Raw genomic sequence first — 18,152 nt, 5'->3', positions numbered from 1 at the left:
CTATTGTTGACAAGGCACAGACAATTTCGATAAGCCCCCTTGTCTTCCTAATCTCAACCCTAAATAGCATGTATGGAAGCAGATAGACCGGAGTGTGAAACAGCTTTCCCAGCAGCAGTATCTAGCGGAACTAGAGGACGACCTAGTATCCACATGGAAAAACATTCAATGAAATAGTTTTTCTTAAATAGTGTGAACTCTTTGAGGAACGGTTGTCTTGATTTGAATTCGTTTGAATGGAGAATAATGCAGTATTAAACGTTGTGAATTTTTAATTCTAGGGTGCCTTAACGTTTCTGCATATTGTGTTAAAGTGCTTCAATAAAATAAATCAAGTGAGGAAAAATTATTTTGCTATTTTATTATCCTGTATACTTATTAAGTAATACTGTTAAAATAATTCAATTTAAAAGCGGTATAAAGCAAAAACTTGCCTGGGGACTTAGAAATTTTGACTAGTATATATATATAATAATAATAACAATAACAAATTTTTTATTTATTATAAAATAATCTCTATTTCAATATTTGAAATTGGTAAATAATATCATAGCCCTAAGTTTTTAGAAACTGACAATCTACTATCCAGACTGTCTTGAACATAACCGTCTTTCGCTGAATCCGACGCCCAACGCCCATGTTTTTTCCAACACCTATCGTTGATGTCCGAATTGGCCGCTGCCGTGGCTCCGCCAGCGCGCAAAGAATGAATGCCTATGTTAACATCACCCATAATGCTCTTGAGTTTTGATATAATACATTCTCTCGCTCGTGTATAGCTAAGTTTTTTGTTTTTGTACACCAGATTAATTTTTCCTTTAGAATTGAATGTAGGTTTGAACAAAAAATGATTTGAAGATTTTTCGATGCATCCCAACTCATAGTATCGTAGTAGCATTTTGACAGGACAGGCGGATGTAGAACCACTTGATATAACTATTTCATTTCCTTGCCTGTATTGGTCGGTTTTACTTTTACGTATGAACACTTTTATGTAATTATCCACGAAAACTATGTCGGAACAAGCTAATGAACTGATCTCGTCAAATCTTAGAAATCCTGCGAAAGCTAATAAAATCATGGAAATATCCCTCACGTCTACGAGATTGGTACTGTTGGAGTAAAGATTACACAAAGCTATTAGATCTTTAGCGGAAACTGCCGCCTTTTTGGATACTTTGGATTTGTTGTGACGTCTGGAACTCTCTAACAAATTCTTCACAAATGGATGATCGGTAGGATCAGAGTAACCCAAAATGGAATGTGCCCACTTGATGGCATAAACTGCACTTGAAACCACGTGAAATGAACATCCAATATTTAAAAGATGAGTTAGATACAACGAAATATGCACAGAATTAGCGGGAACTGACCGCTTTTTCTTGTTATATATAAACCTACACCACCTGTTAAAAGCTGACATGTATTTTTTACTCGTATTTACACTTTTTGATTTCAGAAGAAAATCACACAGCTTCCTCGCTAGAATGGCATTTTCCGAATCTTCTAAATCCACACCCGCTGATTTAACCACTTCCTCTATGGTCTTGTCCAAGCTTAGGTCTGCAAGAAATACATAAGTAATATATAAAACGAATGCCTAATATACATGTAATTCTAGAACTGTAATCTAAGAATGACCATATCAAATATTTTGTGCCCACCGAAAATACCATTGTCCCCTTTTCCCTTTTGGGTTATCAAGGATGTTGTATGTTTAATTTCTTTCACGAAATATTGCCATTTGTCCCCCTGTTTTAGAAGTGGCCAATAAGGAGCAGACTTCCAGACAGGAACTATTAAAGTACCCTTGCCTTTATCTGATTTCAATTTAAGAACGGTTTTACTGATAAGTCTGGGTGGGGGTACTAACCGGTTATTATTCTCACCCCAACCTTGACTAAATGCATCGACCCCTTTTGTGCCTGTACACCACCACCTTGAATTAAATGTTTTACATTTTGTGTTATAATCAGTAGCGAACCTGTCACATGTATGAGGGCCCCAGTCTCTGTCAATGTTTTCAAACACATGAGATTTAATTCCCCAATCATCGCTATCAAAACACCTACTCAGAGCATCTGCTCTTGTGTTCTTTTCTCGTGGTACCCAAATGCTATTTAAAAGCACATTTTTTGTGGCACACTTACCATGTATTTCTTTTGCAATACTGTGCAAATATGGTTTTTTGCTGCCCACATCTAAAATTCTACAAACATTTTTATTATCATTGTACCAATTGACTTGTCTATCCTGAATACTTTCTCCTATAGTATTCAATGCTCTATTTAAAGTTTCGAGTTCTCTCCAAGTAGAACTCCAACAAGACTCCTCGCTTGTCCACGTACCAAACGTTTCTGAATCACTGATTCCTTCTATAAAAGCACCAAAACCTGTATCTGATGCATCACTGTATACATTCAAATCAGATTCCTTTTCTTGACATTTTATATCAGAACCGTTTAAATGCAATAAATTTTGTTTCCAAAATAACAACTCTTCTTCAGACCCTGAACTTAATCTTACCTGCGAGTTCCAATTAATTCTCTTAAGAATAACGTCATATAGACACCTTGTATAAAATCTTGCCGCATGTACTATAGCGGCTTCTATAGAAATGATTTGTCCTACGATACTTGCTATACGCCTTACCTTGAAAACAAGCTGACCTGATTGTACTTTGTCTAAAATTTCACTGATGTTTGCAAGTAATTTTTCTGTTCTTTCAGAAGTGATCTTTATATTGCCCTTTTCAGTGTTCCACTCAAACCCTAACCATACTAAGTTTTGTTGAGGCTGCCATACATTTTTTGAATGTGCCACAACAAAACCCAATTGTTCTAAAGAAGTCTGAACGAAGTTACTAATACTTATAGCTTCTAGGAAATTATTTGATCCAGCCAGACCGTCATCTAGGTACATAATAACCCTAATACCTGTTCCTCGCCAATATTGAACGACCTTTCTCAAAACTTTTGTGAATATGAATGCGGCAGACGAAATACCAAAGGGTAAAACATTGAACACAAAATATTTCAAAGTGCCGTCATATTCCCAGTGAAAACCTAAATATTTTTTATGATCTTCAAAAATTTCTATATGATGGTATGCTGACTTCAGATCAAAACTAAATAAAAAATCACCTTTGTCAAAAATATCGCGAGCAACTTTTGTGTCTTCCATTCTAAAAGGAAAACTATGTATACATTGATTAATGTGTCTACAATCCAAAACTAAACGAGCTTTACCCGTCTTGTTGAATGCGACAGTTAAAGGATTTACAACGTGAGGTATGTCCTTGACCTCGGTTACACAACCTTTCTGAATGAGTTTTTTGTATTTCTTTGTAAAGAGTCATCAGTAAACAATAAATTAAGGTCAGACGACACGTTCCTCAAATATATATGTTTTGTATCTTCTGGTATTATATCAAAAATATTCATCTTTGTCAACGTGTCGTCTGACCTAAATATTCATGACATCAAAGTTTGTTGACATATTTTGAAAGTATGGAGTCAGAGCAGAGTCAAAAAGTTTGATAACTATTTTCTATTTTATATCAATTATAATGTAGATCTGACGAACGTTTGGCTTTAAGAATAAAGAAATCAGAAAACAGATTCTGCATGATAATAAAACTATTACCCAGATAGCATGACTACGGCGGCCGAACGTTTGCTAATGGTTGGACCGTTGGCAGATGGTTGGGGTTGGGTTAACAACGTTGGCCCAATGTTTGGCTAATGTCAACATCACACTATTTTATTCAGAGGCCGAGGTTGATTGGGATATCGGATATCCAATGTCGGACCAATGTCAACATTACACTATTTTACTCAAAGACCGAGTTTGATAGGGATACAACGTTGGCCGAAGGCTGGGCCACTGTTGTTAGTTAGTCACCACTAAGTTGACAGATTTTGTTGGGAGTACAGCATTGGTCCAACGTTGGGCCAACATTGGTGAATCGCGCTCTTATTTTGTTATAATTTGTTGGACATACAACCTGGGCCAAATGTTGGGTCAATGTCAGTTAAGATAACCCTATTTTACTCAAAAGCTGAGGTGAGGACACTACAATGGCCCAACATAGGACCGCCGTTTACAACGTTGGACCAATGTTGGGTCAATGTCAAATTTACAATATTTTACTCAGAGGCAAAGGTTGGTAAGGAAAACAACGTTGGCCCAATGTTGGGCAACTGTTGTTAGCTTGTCACCACTAAGCTATCAGATTTTGTTGCGAGTACAACATTGGACCAATGTTGATGAGTCACGACCTTTCTCGATACAATTTTTGGTATAGACAATGTTGAACCGACATTGATGTGAATTCATAATTCAGGAAACATGTGAAATGTTAATTATAAAATGGGACAAAAAGATGGAAAGTGAAAGAAAAAAGAAATAATTAATTATATACATTAAATTATATACCATGGGTACCTTAAAACATGCATGAAAATGTATATCAAGTTATAATTTTAGTTTGTGAAACTTTACACATATTTAAACACTACTAGTTCTATAAATAAATGTTTTAAAGAAAAAAAAAACATAACATTAATTTAACTTAAACATGTTAAAGTTAAAAACAATAATAAGTTAATAAAACTAGGAGACTTATTGTTCACAGAACAATAAGAGGTCTTTCCACCTTCTTTGAATTTCTAATTTTTATATTTGACTCCTTAAAATTAATTTCCAAGAAAAAGAAACCAGAATTGTCATAAAGCATAGAAAAAATGAAAATCTAAAAAAAAAAATGGAATGACCTTGACCTTTGACCTTGAAAAAATAATCAAGGTCAAAGGTCAAGGGTCATAATGCAATTGACCCCATGCTTCTATGACTTATAGTTTTCAAGATATTAGGTCTTATAGTAAGTACAAAGAAGATAAAGGGCAATAACTCACATAAGAATCTTCAGATCCTTTTGCAATTATACAGTGAAGTTACATGTAGGCCTAAAGTCCCTTAAGACATTAGTGAAGGTTTGGTGTCTCTACGGTCTACAGTTTCGGAGGAGTAGCGATAACAAGGTTTTTCACACAAGGGGATATAACTTTTAAAAGGGTTAATCTTAGGGGACAAGAATGAAATCTTTGAAATAGTTTAAAGAGTGCATTTTAATGATGCACAGACAGATAATATAAGTTGAAAGAGATTAAAATAGCTTAATTTCTCATTTTTGGAATGACCTTGACCTTTGACCTTTACATAAATTTTTAGGTCAAAGGTCAATGAATCTTATGCAGTTGGTTTCATGTCTCTACAACTTCTCGTTTTGAAAATTTTTAATTATTTGTAAAATTCAAAAACTTTCAGGGGCAATAACTCATATAAGGGGTCTATGGATCCTTTTGCAATGAATAGATTGAAAGATCCCCTCAAGTAGTCAAACACATTGGTGAAGGTTTCATACCTATACGGTTTACGATTTTGGAGGAGTAGCGATAACAAGCATTTCTTGTGTAAAGGGCGATAACTTCGAAAGGGGTCAATGTTCAAACTTCTTGGGTCGTTTTTCGGAATAACTTTAAATATCCAATATCATGAACTATAAATTTTTCCAATAAGTCTTGCGGTTTCAAAAGTCCGGCAGAAAAAGAATAAAAAACATAAGCATTTCAATAGGTCTTTCCACAGAAAGGTGGAAAGACCTAATAAACATAAGCATTTCAAGAGGTCTTTCCACAGAAAGGTGGAAAGCCCTAATAAGGAATGACCTTGACCTTTAACCTTGATCTAAATTTGAAAATCAATGTTTTTAAAGTAGTCGGAGACATTGTTTAAGGTTTCGCATCTCTACGGTCAATGGTTTCAGAGGCATAGCGATACTAAAGTTTCAGGGGCCAGGTATAGTCTACTTTTTTTGTTTAACACTAGGAGACTAATTGTTCACTGAACAATACGGAACTTTCGAGATACTCCGGATATGGCTGTTTACGTTCGGATTTTATACACCGCTGTCACGTGATAAGGCTGAAATGTAGGGCATATTTTGTTGACATCGAAACAAAATGGAGTGTAACGAAGCAGACGAAAACAAGCCCCCAAAGAGAAAAAGTGAGAAGCATGGAGACGAACCAAGTCATTATTGGTGTTCCGTGCCGGGTTGCACATCAGATGGCAGGAAAAAGGCAAATTTAATTAAATATCCGTGGATGAGGGGAGTGCAGTTCTACCCATATCCAGGAGCTAAACGTAAGGCAAAGCTGAGAAAGAGGTGGCTGCAGCAGGTTTTCAGGGATGAGAAGTATGCCCCAAAACGCTACCATTCTGTGTGTTCACGACATTTTATAGATGGTTGTCCAACAGAAGAAAATCCTGTCCCTACGTTATTTCCACGCAATAAAGTCGCCAAACAGTCCAGAACAACAACCTCTATCGAGAAACGTCAACCAACCAATTCTTCGTCTGATTCAGCTACAGTAGCGGAGACGTCAGTTCATTCCAACAAGTGTGCACCAATGGAATGTTTACCGGTAAACAAATCATTTTATTCCTACATTAAAATTTATGCATGCTATGAGGCTATATATTGTGTATCATCAATGTAACTAATTGTTTGAAATCAGAAATCGAATATTAACAAAATATACATGTTTATTCACTGGGTATAATACTATGTGATATATAGGCCTATATTAAATTTAGTATTAAATATTTATTATTATTATAAATGCATAATAAAGTTTAATACCAAGAAAATTATGCATTCAAAATGATATGTGACATTTCAAAGCATTATATATTTTATTCAGATGGAGGATATCACAGTTTCATGTGAAGGGAATGCTGGTGTACATATACCTCTTCCAGTAGCACATGAGTGTGTCATAGAACAAATATCAAACGAAACCTGTATCAAGGAACCTTGCTCCAAGACTGAGGATATTTCTTGTGGAAAATACAGTAAGGGTGATGACTTTTAATATTTCATTAGCATAACTCTGAAATGTGTTATGCAATTTATAGTATACATGTATATCAATTAAACTTATTATATATTATATAAGTTATTATTTTTATAGACCACGACCATATATACAGCAAACAGTCTGTGGAACCTAGATGCAGTGAAGATTTTGTTGATTTTGCTGTGCAGACAGACCTGACCATGAAGGATATACATCATATGGAAACTATGACCAAAGAGACAGACCATATCCACAGAGAGCATTTTGTCAATAGAATTACACAGTCCGACTCAGCAGTCAGAAGATATTTAGGCGTGCCTAGCATAACTATGCTCTTTGGATTGTTTGGTAGGATTTTTGAGGATTTAGTTTAAAATTTATTTAATACTACTTAATATGTATTTTCTTAATTGCAGCTAATATTGATTTGTACAATATTTGAATGCTCTGCAGTATTTTGTATATTTGCTTTTAGATAAAATTTTGTTTCTGCTTACAGCAATACTGGACAAAGTATGCACAAAACTCAAGTACTGGTCAGGAAAGAAAAGCATAGCGAACATGAATTACGAAACCTCTGAAATCAGAAAACCAGGTCCAAAGAGGAAGTTGACAAGGTTCCATGAGTTTTTATTAACACTTCTCAGACTAAGACTTTCTGTTCCCTCCTTTTTGATTGGTGATTTGTTTGGTGTATCAGAGACACGAGTATCACAAATAGTGTGTACATGGATAAACTATATGTTCCAGGTTTTTAAACCTCAACTAAAATGGCCATCACTGCAGAGTATCAGAAAACATATGCCAAGGTCTTTCAAACAGACATTTCCTCGTACAAGAGTCGTCATAGACTGTACTGAAATATTCATTCAAAAGCCAAGGACACCTACTGCTCAAAGCCAAACGTACAGCAATTACAAAGGACATAATACCTTTAAATGCCTTGTTGGTATAACTCCTACCGGTGCATTTTCTTATGTATCTGAATTGTGGGGTGGCAATGTGTCTGACAGGTACATTACAGCCAATAGTGATTTCTTGGATTTGATATCTGCTGGAGATGAGGTGATGGCTGATCGGGGTTTCATCATCAGAGACTATCTATTGGAGCGAAAGGCAAAGTTGGTCATACCACCATTTACACATAAATGTGGATGGGGAAAAGGAAAACGGTTAAATGCGAGTGAGATTCGGAGAACAAGACAGATAGCGAAACTACGGATTCATGTGGAACGTGCTATACAACGTTTGAAATCATATAAACTGTTATCTGGCATTTTACCAATCAATTTAAAGCCAATTGCAAGCCAGATTCTTGTTGTTGCTGCATTTCTATGCAATTTGTCAAAACCTCTTGTGAAAAATTAACAAGATGCTTCATATTTGACATTTTTTAATTTGTTAATTTGATTTTTGGTGTTACCTAAAAAATATAGAAGTTGTTGTTTTTACATTTACTGTTTTATTATTGTTGATTTAACAATATTCAATATTATACATAAAATATCTAACTGCATTTCATTTTTCATATTCATGTAATACAAGTCAACAACATAGAAGTATGAGTGAGTGGTTCTTATTGCAATTCAGATGTCTTAATCTCAATCATTAGACAAAACACAATACAGTGTATCATACAAGATGCGATGTAATCTAGTAAAGGGCATCAAATTACAGCAGAGAATTTATATTCTACATTTTAGCAAGCAGTGCAGGATGAACATAATTTGTGAAAAAGGTGCTGCACTTGTTAACAATTTCATTGAAGAAAGATTCATCATAATAAATTCTATCACTGATAAAACCCATGTCTGTATAAAAAACAAAGTCACACCACCTAGCATTACAAATACCAAGCTGTCCTTGAATCTGCACATACCATGGTGAATCTGCTCTAAGTTTGACAACATCATTAGTGTCTCTATACAAATGATAATGACGGTCACCTGCTACATCATACGGTGTTTCATTTCTGTGGGAGTAGGAGCATTTTACCTCAATTAAACCTTTCCCACAACATTTGCACGACAAATATGCATCTGGTGATGCACCTAAAAATGGATGTTGCTGAGATATGTTTAAGCCACAAGGTCTCATTTTTGCATTTACATGATCACGAGCATACATGTCAAAAAACAATTGTTTAGCTACAACTTCATTCTGTCTTCCATACCTTACTGCATCTGTGTTTAAGGCATTGGAGTTATCATTTAGAATTTCACGTGTGATGTAATTATCATGACTCCCCCCTCTAAAATGGCATACTTTTGAAAACAAGGAAGATGTTATTCTACCATGCCTGTATTTGTACCATAATTCATTTTCACTTTGACCACAAGTGATCTGCTCAACTTCCTGAATAATATCAGAGTTATACACATTTCTTAAATAACCTATCAAGGATTCTCCAGTCTGAATTGTGTGTGTCAAAGCAGCTATCATATCAGGCGGATCTTCATGATGATCTTCCTCCTCATCTGAATGGGGGTCTAATGTGTGTAATAGAAGAGCACCCGTACCCTGACACATTGTATACAGTTCTTTTTCAACTTCTCTGTTAATGTCACTAGTGAGAGTAGGGCATGGCTGGTAGTCCTCTTTGTTTGGTATGAGTGGAACTTTCCTGTGGGAGATGCAAATTTCCTTAACGCGACAAGGCTTGCTTTCCTTACGGGGCTTGTCCCAAACACACTTCACATCAGTTCCCACCTCGGTATGCCTGTCCTTATGGCGTTCGCAAAAAGCTGCAACAGCAAATGACAGGGCTGTGCAGTGCTTGCACGAACCATCATCCCTAAAAAGACAAAAAGGAGCATGTTAATAATAATTGCTCGAATTTACGGATTGATGTAATGTACATCATAAATACTATGACTGTAATTACATCTAGTAAAAAAGCACAAAACTGGACTTACGCAACACAGGAGCAGCCACCTGATATGATATAGCCATCAGCCTTTACCAGTAGCCATGTCCTGTAAGGGTACTCAGATTGACGAGTTTCTGGTGTTGTGTTACACATAATATAAGAATATTCTGAATCCAATAAGCACATTCGAACACTGTCAACATGATTGTTCTGATATAATAGATAGCCCCTGTCTTCTTTGTACGAATGAAGGCGATTCTGATCCCAACCAATGTTAATCAAATGCACAAAAACATCGGCAATGTCTATATCTGGAACATTCTTTAGATCTCCATTCCAATCACATAATTTAACCTGAAATAGTTGTAATACTCCAAATAAAATTTTGGATATTATAAAATCTCATTATATATATTTCATGTTGGCAAGGTTCATGCCTCTCTTACCCTCTAATTTGTTGTAACTTTATAATTATTTAATTTACTTATTGTTGTATATGATATAAATTTGAGATAAATATGATTATCCCCATAAAAAACTGACTTAAACTGTACCTCGCTTATGCTGGGCAAGATGCGGTCTCCGACCGTTCTACGACGAACATCCATATCCACATAATCATCTTTAGTTTCTATATCTTCTAGGTCTATTTCTCTTGCCAGTTCACACAGTTTTATTAAATGAGCTTTTCTGTACATGGATGTCGTTATGCCTTTCGTACTTAAGTAATGTTTTAACGCCGGGACTTGATAACTATTGAAGTCTTCCATATTTGTTTACACCGTTGCGTTGGAATGCGGAAGTGAACTATGCCCTACAATTACGTCTGGCGAGCGGTAATATCCGAAGCGGATCCGTAACTCGAAAGTTCCGTATTGTGTCACATTAATATTCAGTGTAGGCGGGGCATTTCATCGATCGATTGAAAACATGTAATATTTAGCCAGTTATAATGGCTTTTGGAATTTAATACAAAACACAAACTGTATACAGAAAAATAAACACAAAGAATTTTGCAAGGATTCGCGGGTATGTTAAGGAAGCATATAAGTCATTTTTCGGGAAATTCAGACTTTTTAAAGGAAATTTAGTTTGATAAGTTACCAAAACCGCTGATAAGCGTAAACTTTTATTATTTATTGCATAAAGATAAAAGAGTGTGTAACGCAACGACGTGCAACACCACCACGGCATCACGTGACTTCTATTAATAGCGATATTTTCCTTAATAAAAAAGCGAACAGAACAACAATACCCCGGAGTTTAATAATTTCTTTGAGTAAATAATGAAGTTAAAAAACATCTATTTTGCCTTAAAAGTGCTGCTAGAATCCCACTGTTCCGTCAGTAAAATAATTATTTCACACATTCGCACGAAACCTTACCCGATGTTTTGAATTTTTTACCTATGATTCGAGATTTTTCTTAAAACCATGCTTAACTCGGGATTCTAGCAGCACTTTCCAAGTATTTTAGGATGCAAACTTTCCAACTGTACAAATTTTATGTTTTGAAATATCAGGAAGATATTATATGCTTCTCTGGAGAGGAAAACCCTTTGTCCAACTTCTTTCCTACCGAAATCAAGGTTTTCCAGCAATCGTATCGATCAGCGGAGCATGCCTACCAGCACATAAAGTCTTTACGATCTGGAGATCTTAACCGAGCCGAAGCCGTGTGTAAAGTAGAAACTGCCTTAGAAGCCAAGCGTATTGGAGGCCAAGTTCTAGAATCAGATGCATGGCTTTCATCTAAAGATTCAGTCATGAACGAAATTCTAGAGGCCAAACTTGAACAGTGCTCAAAATTCAGGGATTCTTTAAAAAAAGTGCGAAAAACCGATATCTTGGTGGAATCAACATGGGATGAGTACTGGGGCAGTGGACTGAACTTTACCGGAACATCGCATACAGTCATGCAGCACTGGCCGGGCCAAAATAGACTCGGGCGCCTGCTCGACGGTATGGCCGCTAAATTAAAACACCCGAGCTCCAGATCAGGATCCACTAGCAGCGGCAGAACAGGGAGGAACAACAAAGCAAAAAGTAATAATTAGACATATAGTGATGGTAAACTTTAGACAATAATGAATAAGCTAGATATAATTTCAGTTAACTGCAGGGGTTTAAATACTGCAGAAAAGCGAGTAAAGTTCTATACATGGATAAATGATAGTTCGATTGACATTATATTTATTCAAGAAACTCATTATATCGAAAAGAATGTTTTCAAATATAATGCTCGCTGGCAAGGTGTATCTGTTCACAACTACTCAGATTCTCAATATAGCAGGGGTGTTTCAATTCTATTTAAAAAAGATCTACCTATTAAAATAATTAGTACGCATAGATCAAACGATGGAAGAAAACTGCTTGTAAATATAGAGTATGATGAGAAAATAATTACGCTTGTAAATATTTATGCACCTAATGATATAAACAACAGAACAGATTTTTTTAAACGTACTAAAGACTGGATAAGTAAATACACAGAAAGTTTTGAAAATGTGCTGATATGCGGCGATCTGAACTGTGTGTCGGACAACAATAATGATAAAAGTACTCTTTCTTTAAAACAACTTTTGAATAAGTTAAATTTGCATGATGTATGGAAAACTATGAAAAGTGATAAACAAGGGTATACTTGGTGTAATGGAGAAAATACTCCAACAAGTAGAATTGACTATATTTTACTTTCAAATACTTTTTGTTATCAATGTAAAACTATAAGACTCCAAAACATTCCTGGTTCACATTCAAATGGAACAAGAATGTCTGATCATAAATGTATAATTTTCTCCTTGTTAGTAAATGAAAATCTTAGAGGTCCAGGATACTGGAAATTCAACACATCTTTAATTGAAAATGAAAATTTTATCAGTGATATGAAAACTTTTCTCAAAGATTTTAATTATGATAGAGAAAACCCAATAGAATCATGGGAAGATTTAAAGAGAAATGTAAAAGATTTTTGTATTAACTTTTCCAAGAATCTATCAAAATCTTACAAAAGTAAAATAAATTTTATTCAAGAAGAATTAAAAAACATAGAAGACCTGCCCTATGAAAAAATTGATATGAATAGAAAAAGAAAATTAGAAAACGAATTAACAGAATTGATAAACAAAAAAGCAAAAGGTGCTCAAGTTAGATCAAGGGCAAACTGGATTGAAAATGGAGAGAAAAACACTTCCTATTTCTTAACCTTAGAAAAGAAAAGACAGATATCAAACATAATAAAGTCTTTAAATACTGAGCACGATACTGTTTTTGATGAGGATGAAATATTGCAATCAACATGTAATTTTTTTGAAAAATTATACTCTTCAGAAAATGTAACTGATAATGAGATAGAGGAATATCTCAAAGATTTACAGTTAGAATATACAATAAATGATAAGGAAAGAATAGAATTAGATGAACTTCCTTCAATATCTGATTGTAAAGAGGCAGTATTTAACATGAAGAAAAATAAATCACCAGGACTTGATGGACTACCTTGTGAATTTTACCAAACATTCTGGGAAAATATTAAAGATTATTATTATTCGACTCTTAAGGAGATTTTTGAAAAAAACCATATGGCATATACACAAAGGTTATCTTTAATAACTCTTTTATTTAAAAAAGGTGACTCTAAGAATATAACAAATTATAGACCTATTAGTCTAACAAATACTGATTATAAAATAATAGCATTTATCTTAGCTAATAAACTTCAAAAAATACTAAATAATGCAATACATGTAAATCAATCAGCATACATAAAAGGGCGCAACATAGCCTTAAATGCAAGATTAATTGTTGATATTTTTGAATATTGTGAAGAAAATAACATGGATTCAATATTGTTATTTCTAGACTTCCAAAAGGCTTTTGACTCTGTAGAATGGAATTTTATGTTGAAAGTTCTTAAAAAATATAATTTTGGCGAAAATTTCTTGAAATGGATCACCATTTTATATGATAAGCCTGTATTTAGAATAAAAAATAATGGTTGGATATCTAAAACATGTGATATGCATAGAGGTATAAGACAAGGATGTCCTATTTCTGCTATTTTATTCCTATTCGTAGTAGAAGTATTAGCTATTGCTATTAGATCAAATTCTAACATTAAGGGTTTTCAAAAACCTGGAATGACTGATATTATAAAGATTATACAACATGCAGATGACTGCACACTTCCATTAAAAGATAAGAAGTCCCTCAAACATTCTTTAGAGGTTATAGAAAAATTCAGTAAAGTATCTGGTATGAAACTAAACATGTCCAAAACAGAATGTCTTTTAACAGGCAAATGGAAAAATTTGTATCGGCAAATAGAAAATGTTGACGTTAATAATTCTTGTATAAAAGCCTTAGGGATCTTCATAGGGCATGATAAGGAACTATGTTACAATAAAAACTGGACAAAAATTGTAGACGACTTAGAAAAACTTTTTGAATCTTGGAAAAAAAGAAAATTAACAATTCTGGGCAAAGTCTGTGTAATTAATAGTCTAGCAATATCAAAAATTATATATGTTGGGTCAGTTTTAAGTTTTCCAAATGAAAATACACTTAAGAAAATACAAAGTCTAATTTTCAATTTTATATGGAATAAAAAAGATAGAATAAAACGAAACACTCAGATTGGAAGAGTTCAAGAAGGAGGAATAGGTATTGTCGATGTACCTTTAAAATTAAAATCCATAAAAGTATCGTGGATTAAAAACATATTAAGTAAAACAAATTCCTTATTCTTATTTGTTGATAGTTTGTGTAGAGAGAGAAATTTTGATTTTGAATATCTATGTAAAACAAATGTTATTGATACCAAAGATTATCAAATTATGGAAAACTTTCCTTTGTTTTACAAAGAAATGCTTGTATTTTTTAATGAATGTAAAAGAAACAAAAGAGAACTAAATTTAAATGCTTTATTAAAGGAACCACTGTGGTGCAATAATAAAATGAAGTTTAAAAACAAGCCACTATTTTTTGTAAATTGGCTGAAAAGTGGTTTTAAGTATATTGGTGATATTGTAGACAAAAATGGTATGCAACCCATAGAATGGTTTAATGATAAACTTGTATGTAAGAGTAATTGGTTTTGTGAATATATGATAATGAAAAATGTAGTTTTGAAAGCTTTTGTAGATTATGATTTTAGAAATATACAGTATGAAAATATCAAATATGAAAATAATGTATATGATTTACTATACCATCATCAAGTAACAGTTTTTGATATTACTTCAAAATTGATTTATAGCATTTTATGTCATGATAAATTTAAACCTCTGTTACATCAATATTATTATGAAAAATTGTTTGAAATTCCAAAAGCTGCTTGGAAATCTATATATGAACAAAAAATATTAGCAATTGTAGATAGAGGAATATCAGACTTTAATTATAGATTATTAAATAACTTATTGTGTAATAGAGAAATGTTGAAGAAATGGAAACATGTTGAAAATGAATTGTGTGTCTTTTGTAGAGATGTAAAAGAAAATAATGAACATCTTATTCTAAAATGTCAAAATGTGTCTCACATATGGGATGTTGTACAGGAAGTTTTGAAATTTGATATATCGTGGAAAAATATTGTTATTGGATTTTATAATGAAAAAAATGAAAAGATATTATTTCTGAATAGTATAATATCCCTGATTGCATGTAAAATTTACAAATACAAAATGTACTGTAGACTAGAAAACAAAGAAGAAAAGCCTAAAGAAATAAGTTATTATATGAAGAGTATGTTGAATATTTATTCAGAAGTATATAAGAAAATTCACCATATGAAATATTGTAATATTATAAAATGTATTAAAGACAAACTATAATTCATCAACCCATTGTAGAATAAGGCTGTTGTTCTACAAATCTTATCTGGGAGACAATAAATAGACTTTTTGAACTGGAGGTGTGGTCTCCCAGATATGTAAGGGTACTTACAATTATACATAAGTTACTCAGCTGTATTTTTAAAAGACTTTTCTTCAATTTGATATTTTGATTATTTATTTCAAATATATGATTCTCACATGACAAATAGAAAGAATGTAATTGTTCAACTTATCTAATCAATGTATTGTACATGTGTGTGACATGTATATTATGTTTTTGTTATTTGTAATAAATTTATATAAAAAAAAAAAAAAAAAAAAAAAATAATAAATTCTATCACTGATAAAACCCATGTCTGTATAAAAAACAAAGTCACACCACCTAGCATTACAAATACCAAGCTGTCCTTGAATCTGCACATACCATGGTGAATCTGCTCTAAGTTTGACAACATCATTAGTGTCTCTATACAAATGATAATGACGGTCACCTGCTACATCATACGGTGTTTCATTTCTGTGGGAGTAGGAGCATTTTACCTCAATTAAACCTTTCCCACAACATTTGCACGACAAATATGCATCTGGTGATGCACCTAAAAATGGATGTTGCTGAGATATGTTTAAGCCACAAGGTCTCATTTTTGCATTTACATGATCACGAGCATACATGTCAAAAAACAATTGTTTAGCTACAACTTCATTCTGTCTTCCATACCTTACTGCATCTGTGTTTAAGGCATTGGAGTTATCATTTAGAATTTCACGTGTGATGTAATTATCATGACTCCCCCCTCTAAAATGGCATACTTTTGAAAACAAGGAAGATGTTATTCTACCATGCCTGTATTTGTACCATAATTCATTTTCACTTTGACCACAAGTGATCTGCTCAACTTCCTGAATAATATCAGAGTTATACACATTTCTTAAATAACCTATCAAGGATTCTCCAGTCTGAATTGTGTGTGTCAAAGCAGCTATCATATCAGGCGGATCTTCATGATGATCTTCCTCCTCATCTGAATGGGGGTCTAATGTGTGTAATAGAAGAGCACCCGTACCCTGACACATTGTATACAGTTCTTTTTCGACTTCTCTGTTAATGTCACTAGTGAGAGTAGGGCATGGCTGGTAGTCCTCTTTGTTTGGTATGAGTGGAACTTTCCTGTGGGAGATGCAAATTTCCTTAACGCGACAAGGCTTGCTTTCCTTACGGGGCTTGTCCCAAACACACTTCACATCAGTTCCCACCTCGGTATGCCTGTCCTTATGGCGTTCGCAAAAAGCTGCAACAGCAAATGACAGGGCTGTGCAGTGCTTGCACGAACCATCATCCCTAAAAAGACAAAAAGGAGCATGTTAATAATAATTGCTCGAATTTACGGATTGATGTAATGTACATCATAAATACTATGACTGTAATTACATCTAGTAAAAAAGCACAAAACTGGACTTACGCAACACAGGAGCAGCCACCTGATATGATATAGCCATCAGCCTTTACCAGTAGCCATGTCCTGTAAGGGTACTCAGATTGACGAGTTTCTGGTGTTGTGTTACACATAATATAAGAATATTCTGAATCCAATAAGCACATTCGAACACTGTCAACATGATTGTTCTGATATAATAGATAGCCCCTGTCTTCTTTGTACGAATGAAGGCGATTCTGATCCCAACCAATGTTAATCAAATGCACAAAAACATCGGCAATGTCTATATCTGGAACATTCTTTAGATCTCCATTCCAATCACATAATTTAACCTGAAATAGTTGTAATACTCCAAATAAAATTTTGGATATTATAAAATCTCATTATATATATTTCATGTTGGCAAGGTTCATGCCTCTCTTACCCTCTAATTTGTTGTAACTTTATAATTATTTAATTTACTTATTGTTGTATATGATATAAATTTGAGATAAATATGATTATCCCCATAAAAAACTGACTTAAACTGTACCTCGCTTATGCTGGGCAAGATGCGGTCTCCGACCGTTCTACGACGAACATCCATATCCACATAATCATCTTTAGTTTCTATATCTTCTAGGTCTATTTCTCTTGCCAGTTCACACAGTTTTATCAAATGAGCTTTTCTGTACATGGATGTCGTTATGCCTTTCGTACTTAAGTAATGTTTTAACGCCGGGACTTGATAACTATTGAAGTCTTCCATATTTGTTTACACCGTTGCGTTGGAATGCGGAAGTGAACTATGCCCTACAATTACGTCTGGCGAGCGGTAATATCCGAAGCGGATCCGTAACTCGAAAGTTCCGTATTAACGGCTTTCCACCTTTTTAAGTTTTCATGTCATTTGAATTTATTAAAAAAAAAAAAAAAAAAAAAAAAAAAAAAAAAAAAAAAAGTGCTGCCAGCAGGATTCGAACTGTGGATCCTCAGCCCTCAGATTGCCAGGTGAGCGCTCTATGCACTACACCACAGGCTCCGATGAAATTGTTTTCCGTAAACTAAGAGTATAGAAAAAGGAAGAAATGAAAGCACGTGGATTTAAA

At 34.0% G+C, this 18,152-nt stretch overlaps 2 protein-coding genes across 2 annotated transcripts; one reads left to right on the top strand and one right to left on the bottom strand.

Moving 5' to 3' along the window:
• The first annotated feature begins 4,968 nt into the window (after positions 1–4,968).
• On the top strand, positions 4,969–8,291 carry LOC134249411 (uncharacterized). Its single transcript, XM_062731768.1, has 4 exons — positions 4,969–6,488; positions 6,768–6,918; positions 7,038–7,271; positions 7,423–8,291. The coding sequence occupies exons 1-4, from the start codon at positions 6,024–6,026 to the stop codon at positions 8,289–8,291; spliced, it is 1,719 nt and encodes a 572-aa protein (XP_062587752.1). The 5' UTR covers positions 4,969–6,023.
• On the bottom strand, positions 7,699–10,562 carry LOC134249410 (uncharacterized). The gene is made up of 3 exons (XM_062731767.1): positions 10,347–10,562; positions 9,839–10,146; positions 7,699–9,717 (listed from the first exon to the last, which is right to left on the bottom strand). Exons 1-3 carry the CDS (start codon positions 10,560–10,562, stop codon positions 8,616–8,618), a joined length of 1,626 nt encoding a protein of 541 aa, XP_062587751.1. The 3' UTR covers positions 7,699–8,615.
• Positions 10,563–18,152: the final 7,590 nt, after the last annotated feature.

The sequence above is a fragment of the Saccostrea cucullata genome, unplaced genomic scaffold (assembly GCF_032062105.1).
Source record: "Saccostrea cucullata isolate Sc308-1 unplaced genomic scaffold, CSIRO_AGI_Scuc_v1 ctg1024, whole genome shotgun sequence".
Taxonomy (NCBI): domain Eukaryota; kingdom Metazoa; phylum Mollusca; class Bivalvia; order Ostreida; family Ostreidae; genus Saccostrea; species Saccostrea cuccullata.
Note: the sequence above shows the minus strand (reverse complement) of the source record. Positions and strands in the feature narration are given on the sequence as shown.

What these genes read in the sequence shown, in the direction of transcription:
- LOC134249411 (XM_062731768.1), top strand. Translation starts at nt 6,024, where the DNA reads ATGGAGTGTAACGAAGCAGACGAAAACAAGCCCCCAAAGAGAAAAAGT. An exon ending in CACCAATGGAATGTTTACCG is followed by an intron (nt 6,489 to 6,767) that starts GTAAACAAATCA and finishes TATTTTATTCAG; the next exon opens with ATGGAGGATATCACAGTTTC. An exon ending in TATGCTCTTTGGATTGTTTG is followed by an intron (nt 7,272 to 7,422) that starts GTAGGATTTTTG and finishes TTCTGCTTACAG; the next exon opens with CAATACTGGACAAAGTATGC.
- LOC134249410 (XM_062731767.1), bottom strand. Translation starts at nt 10,562, where the DNA reads ATGGAAGACTTCAATAGTTATCAAGTCCCGGCGTTAAAACATTACTTA. An exon ending in TCTTGCCCAGCATAAGCGAG is followed by an intron (nt 10,147 to 10,346) that starts GTACAGTTTAAG and finishes CAACTATTTCAG; the next exon opens with GTTAAATTATGTGATTGGAA. An exon ending in GGTGGCTGCTCCTGTGTTGC is followed by an intron (nt 9,718 to 9,838) that starts GTAAGTCCAGTT and finishes TTGTCTTTTTAG; the next exon opens with GGATGATGGTTCGTGCAAGC.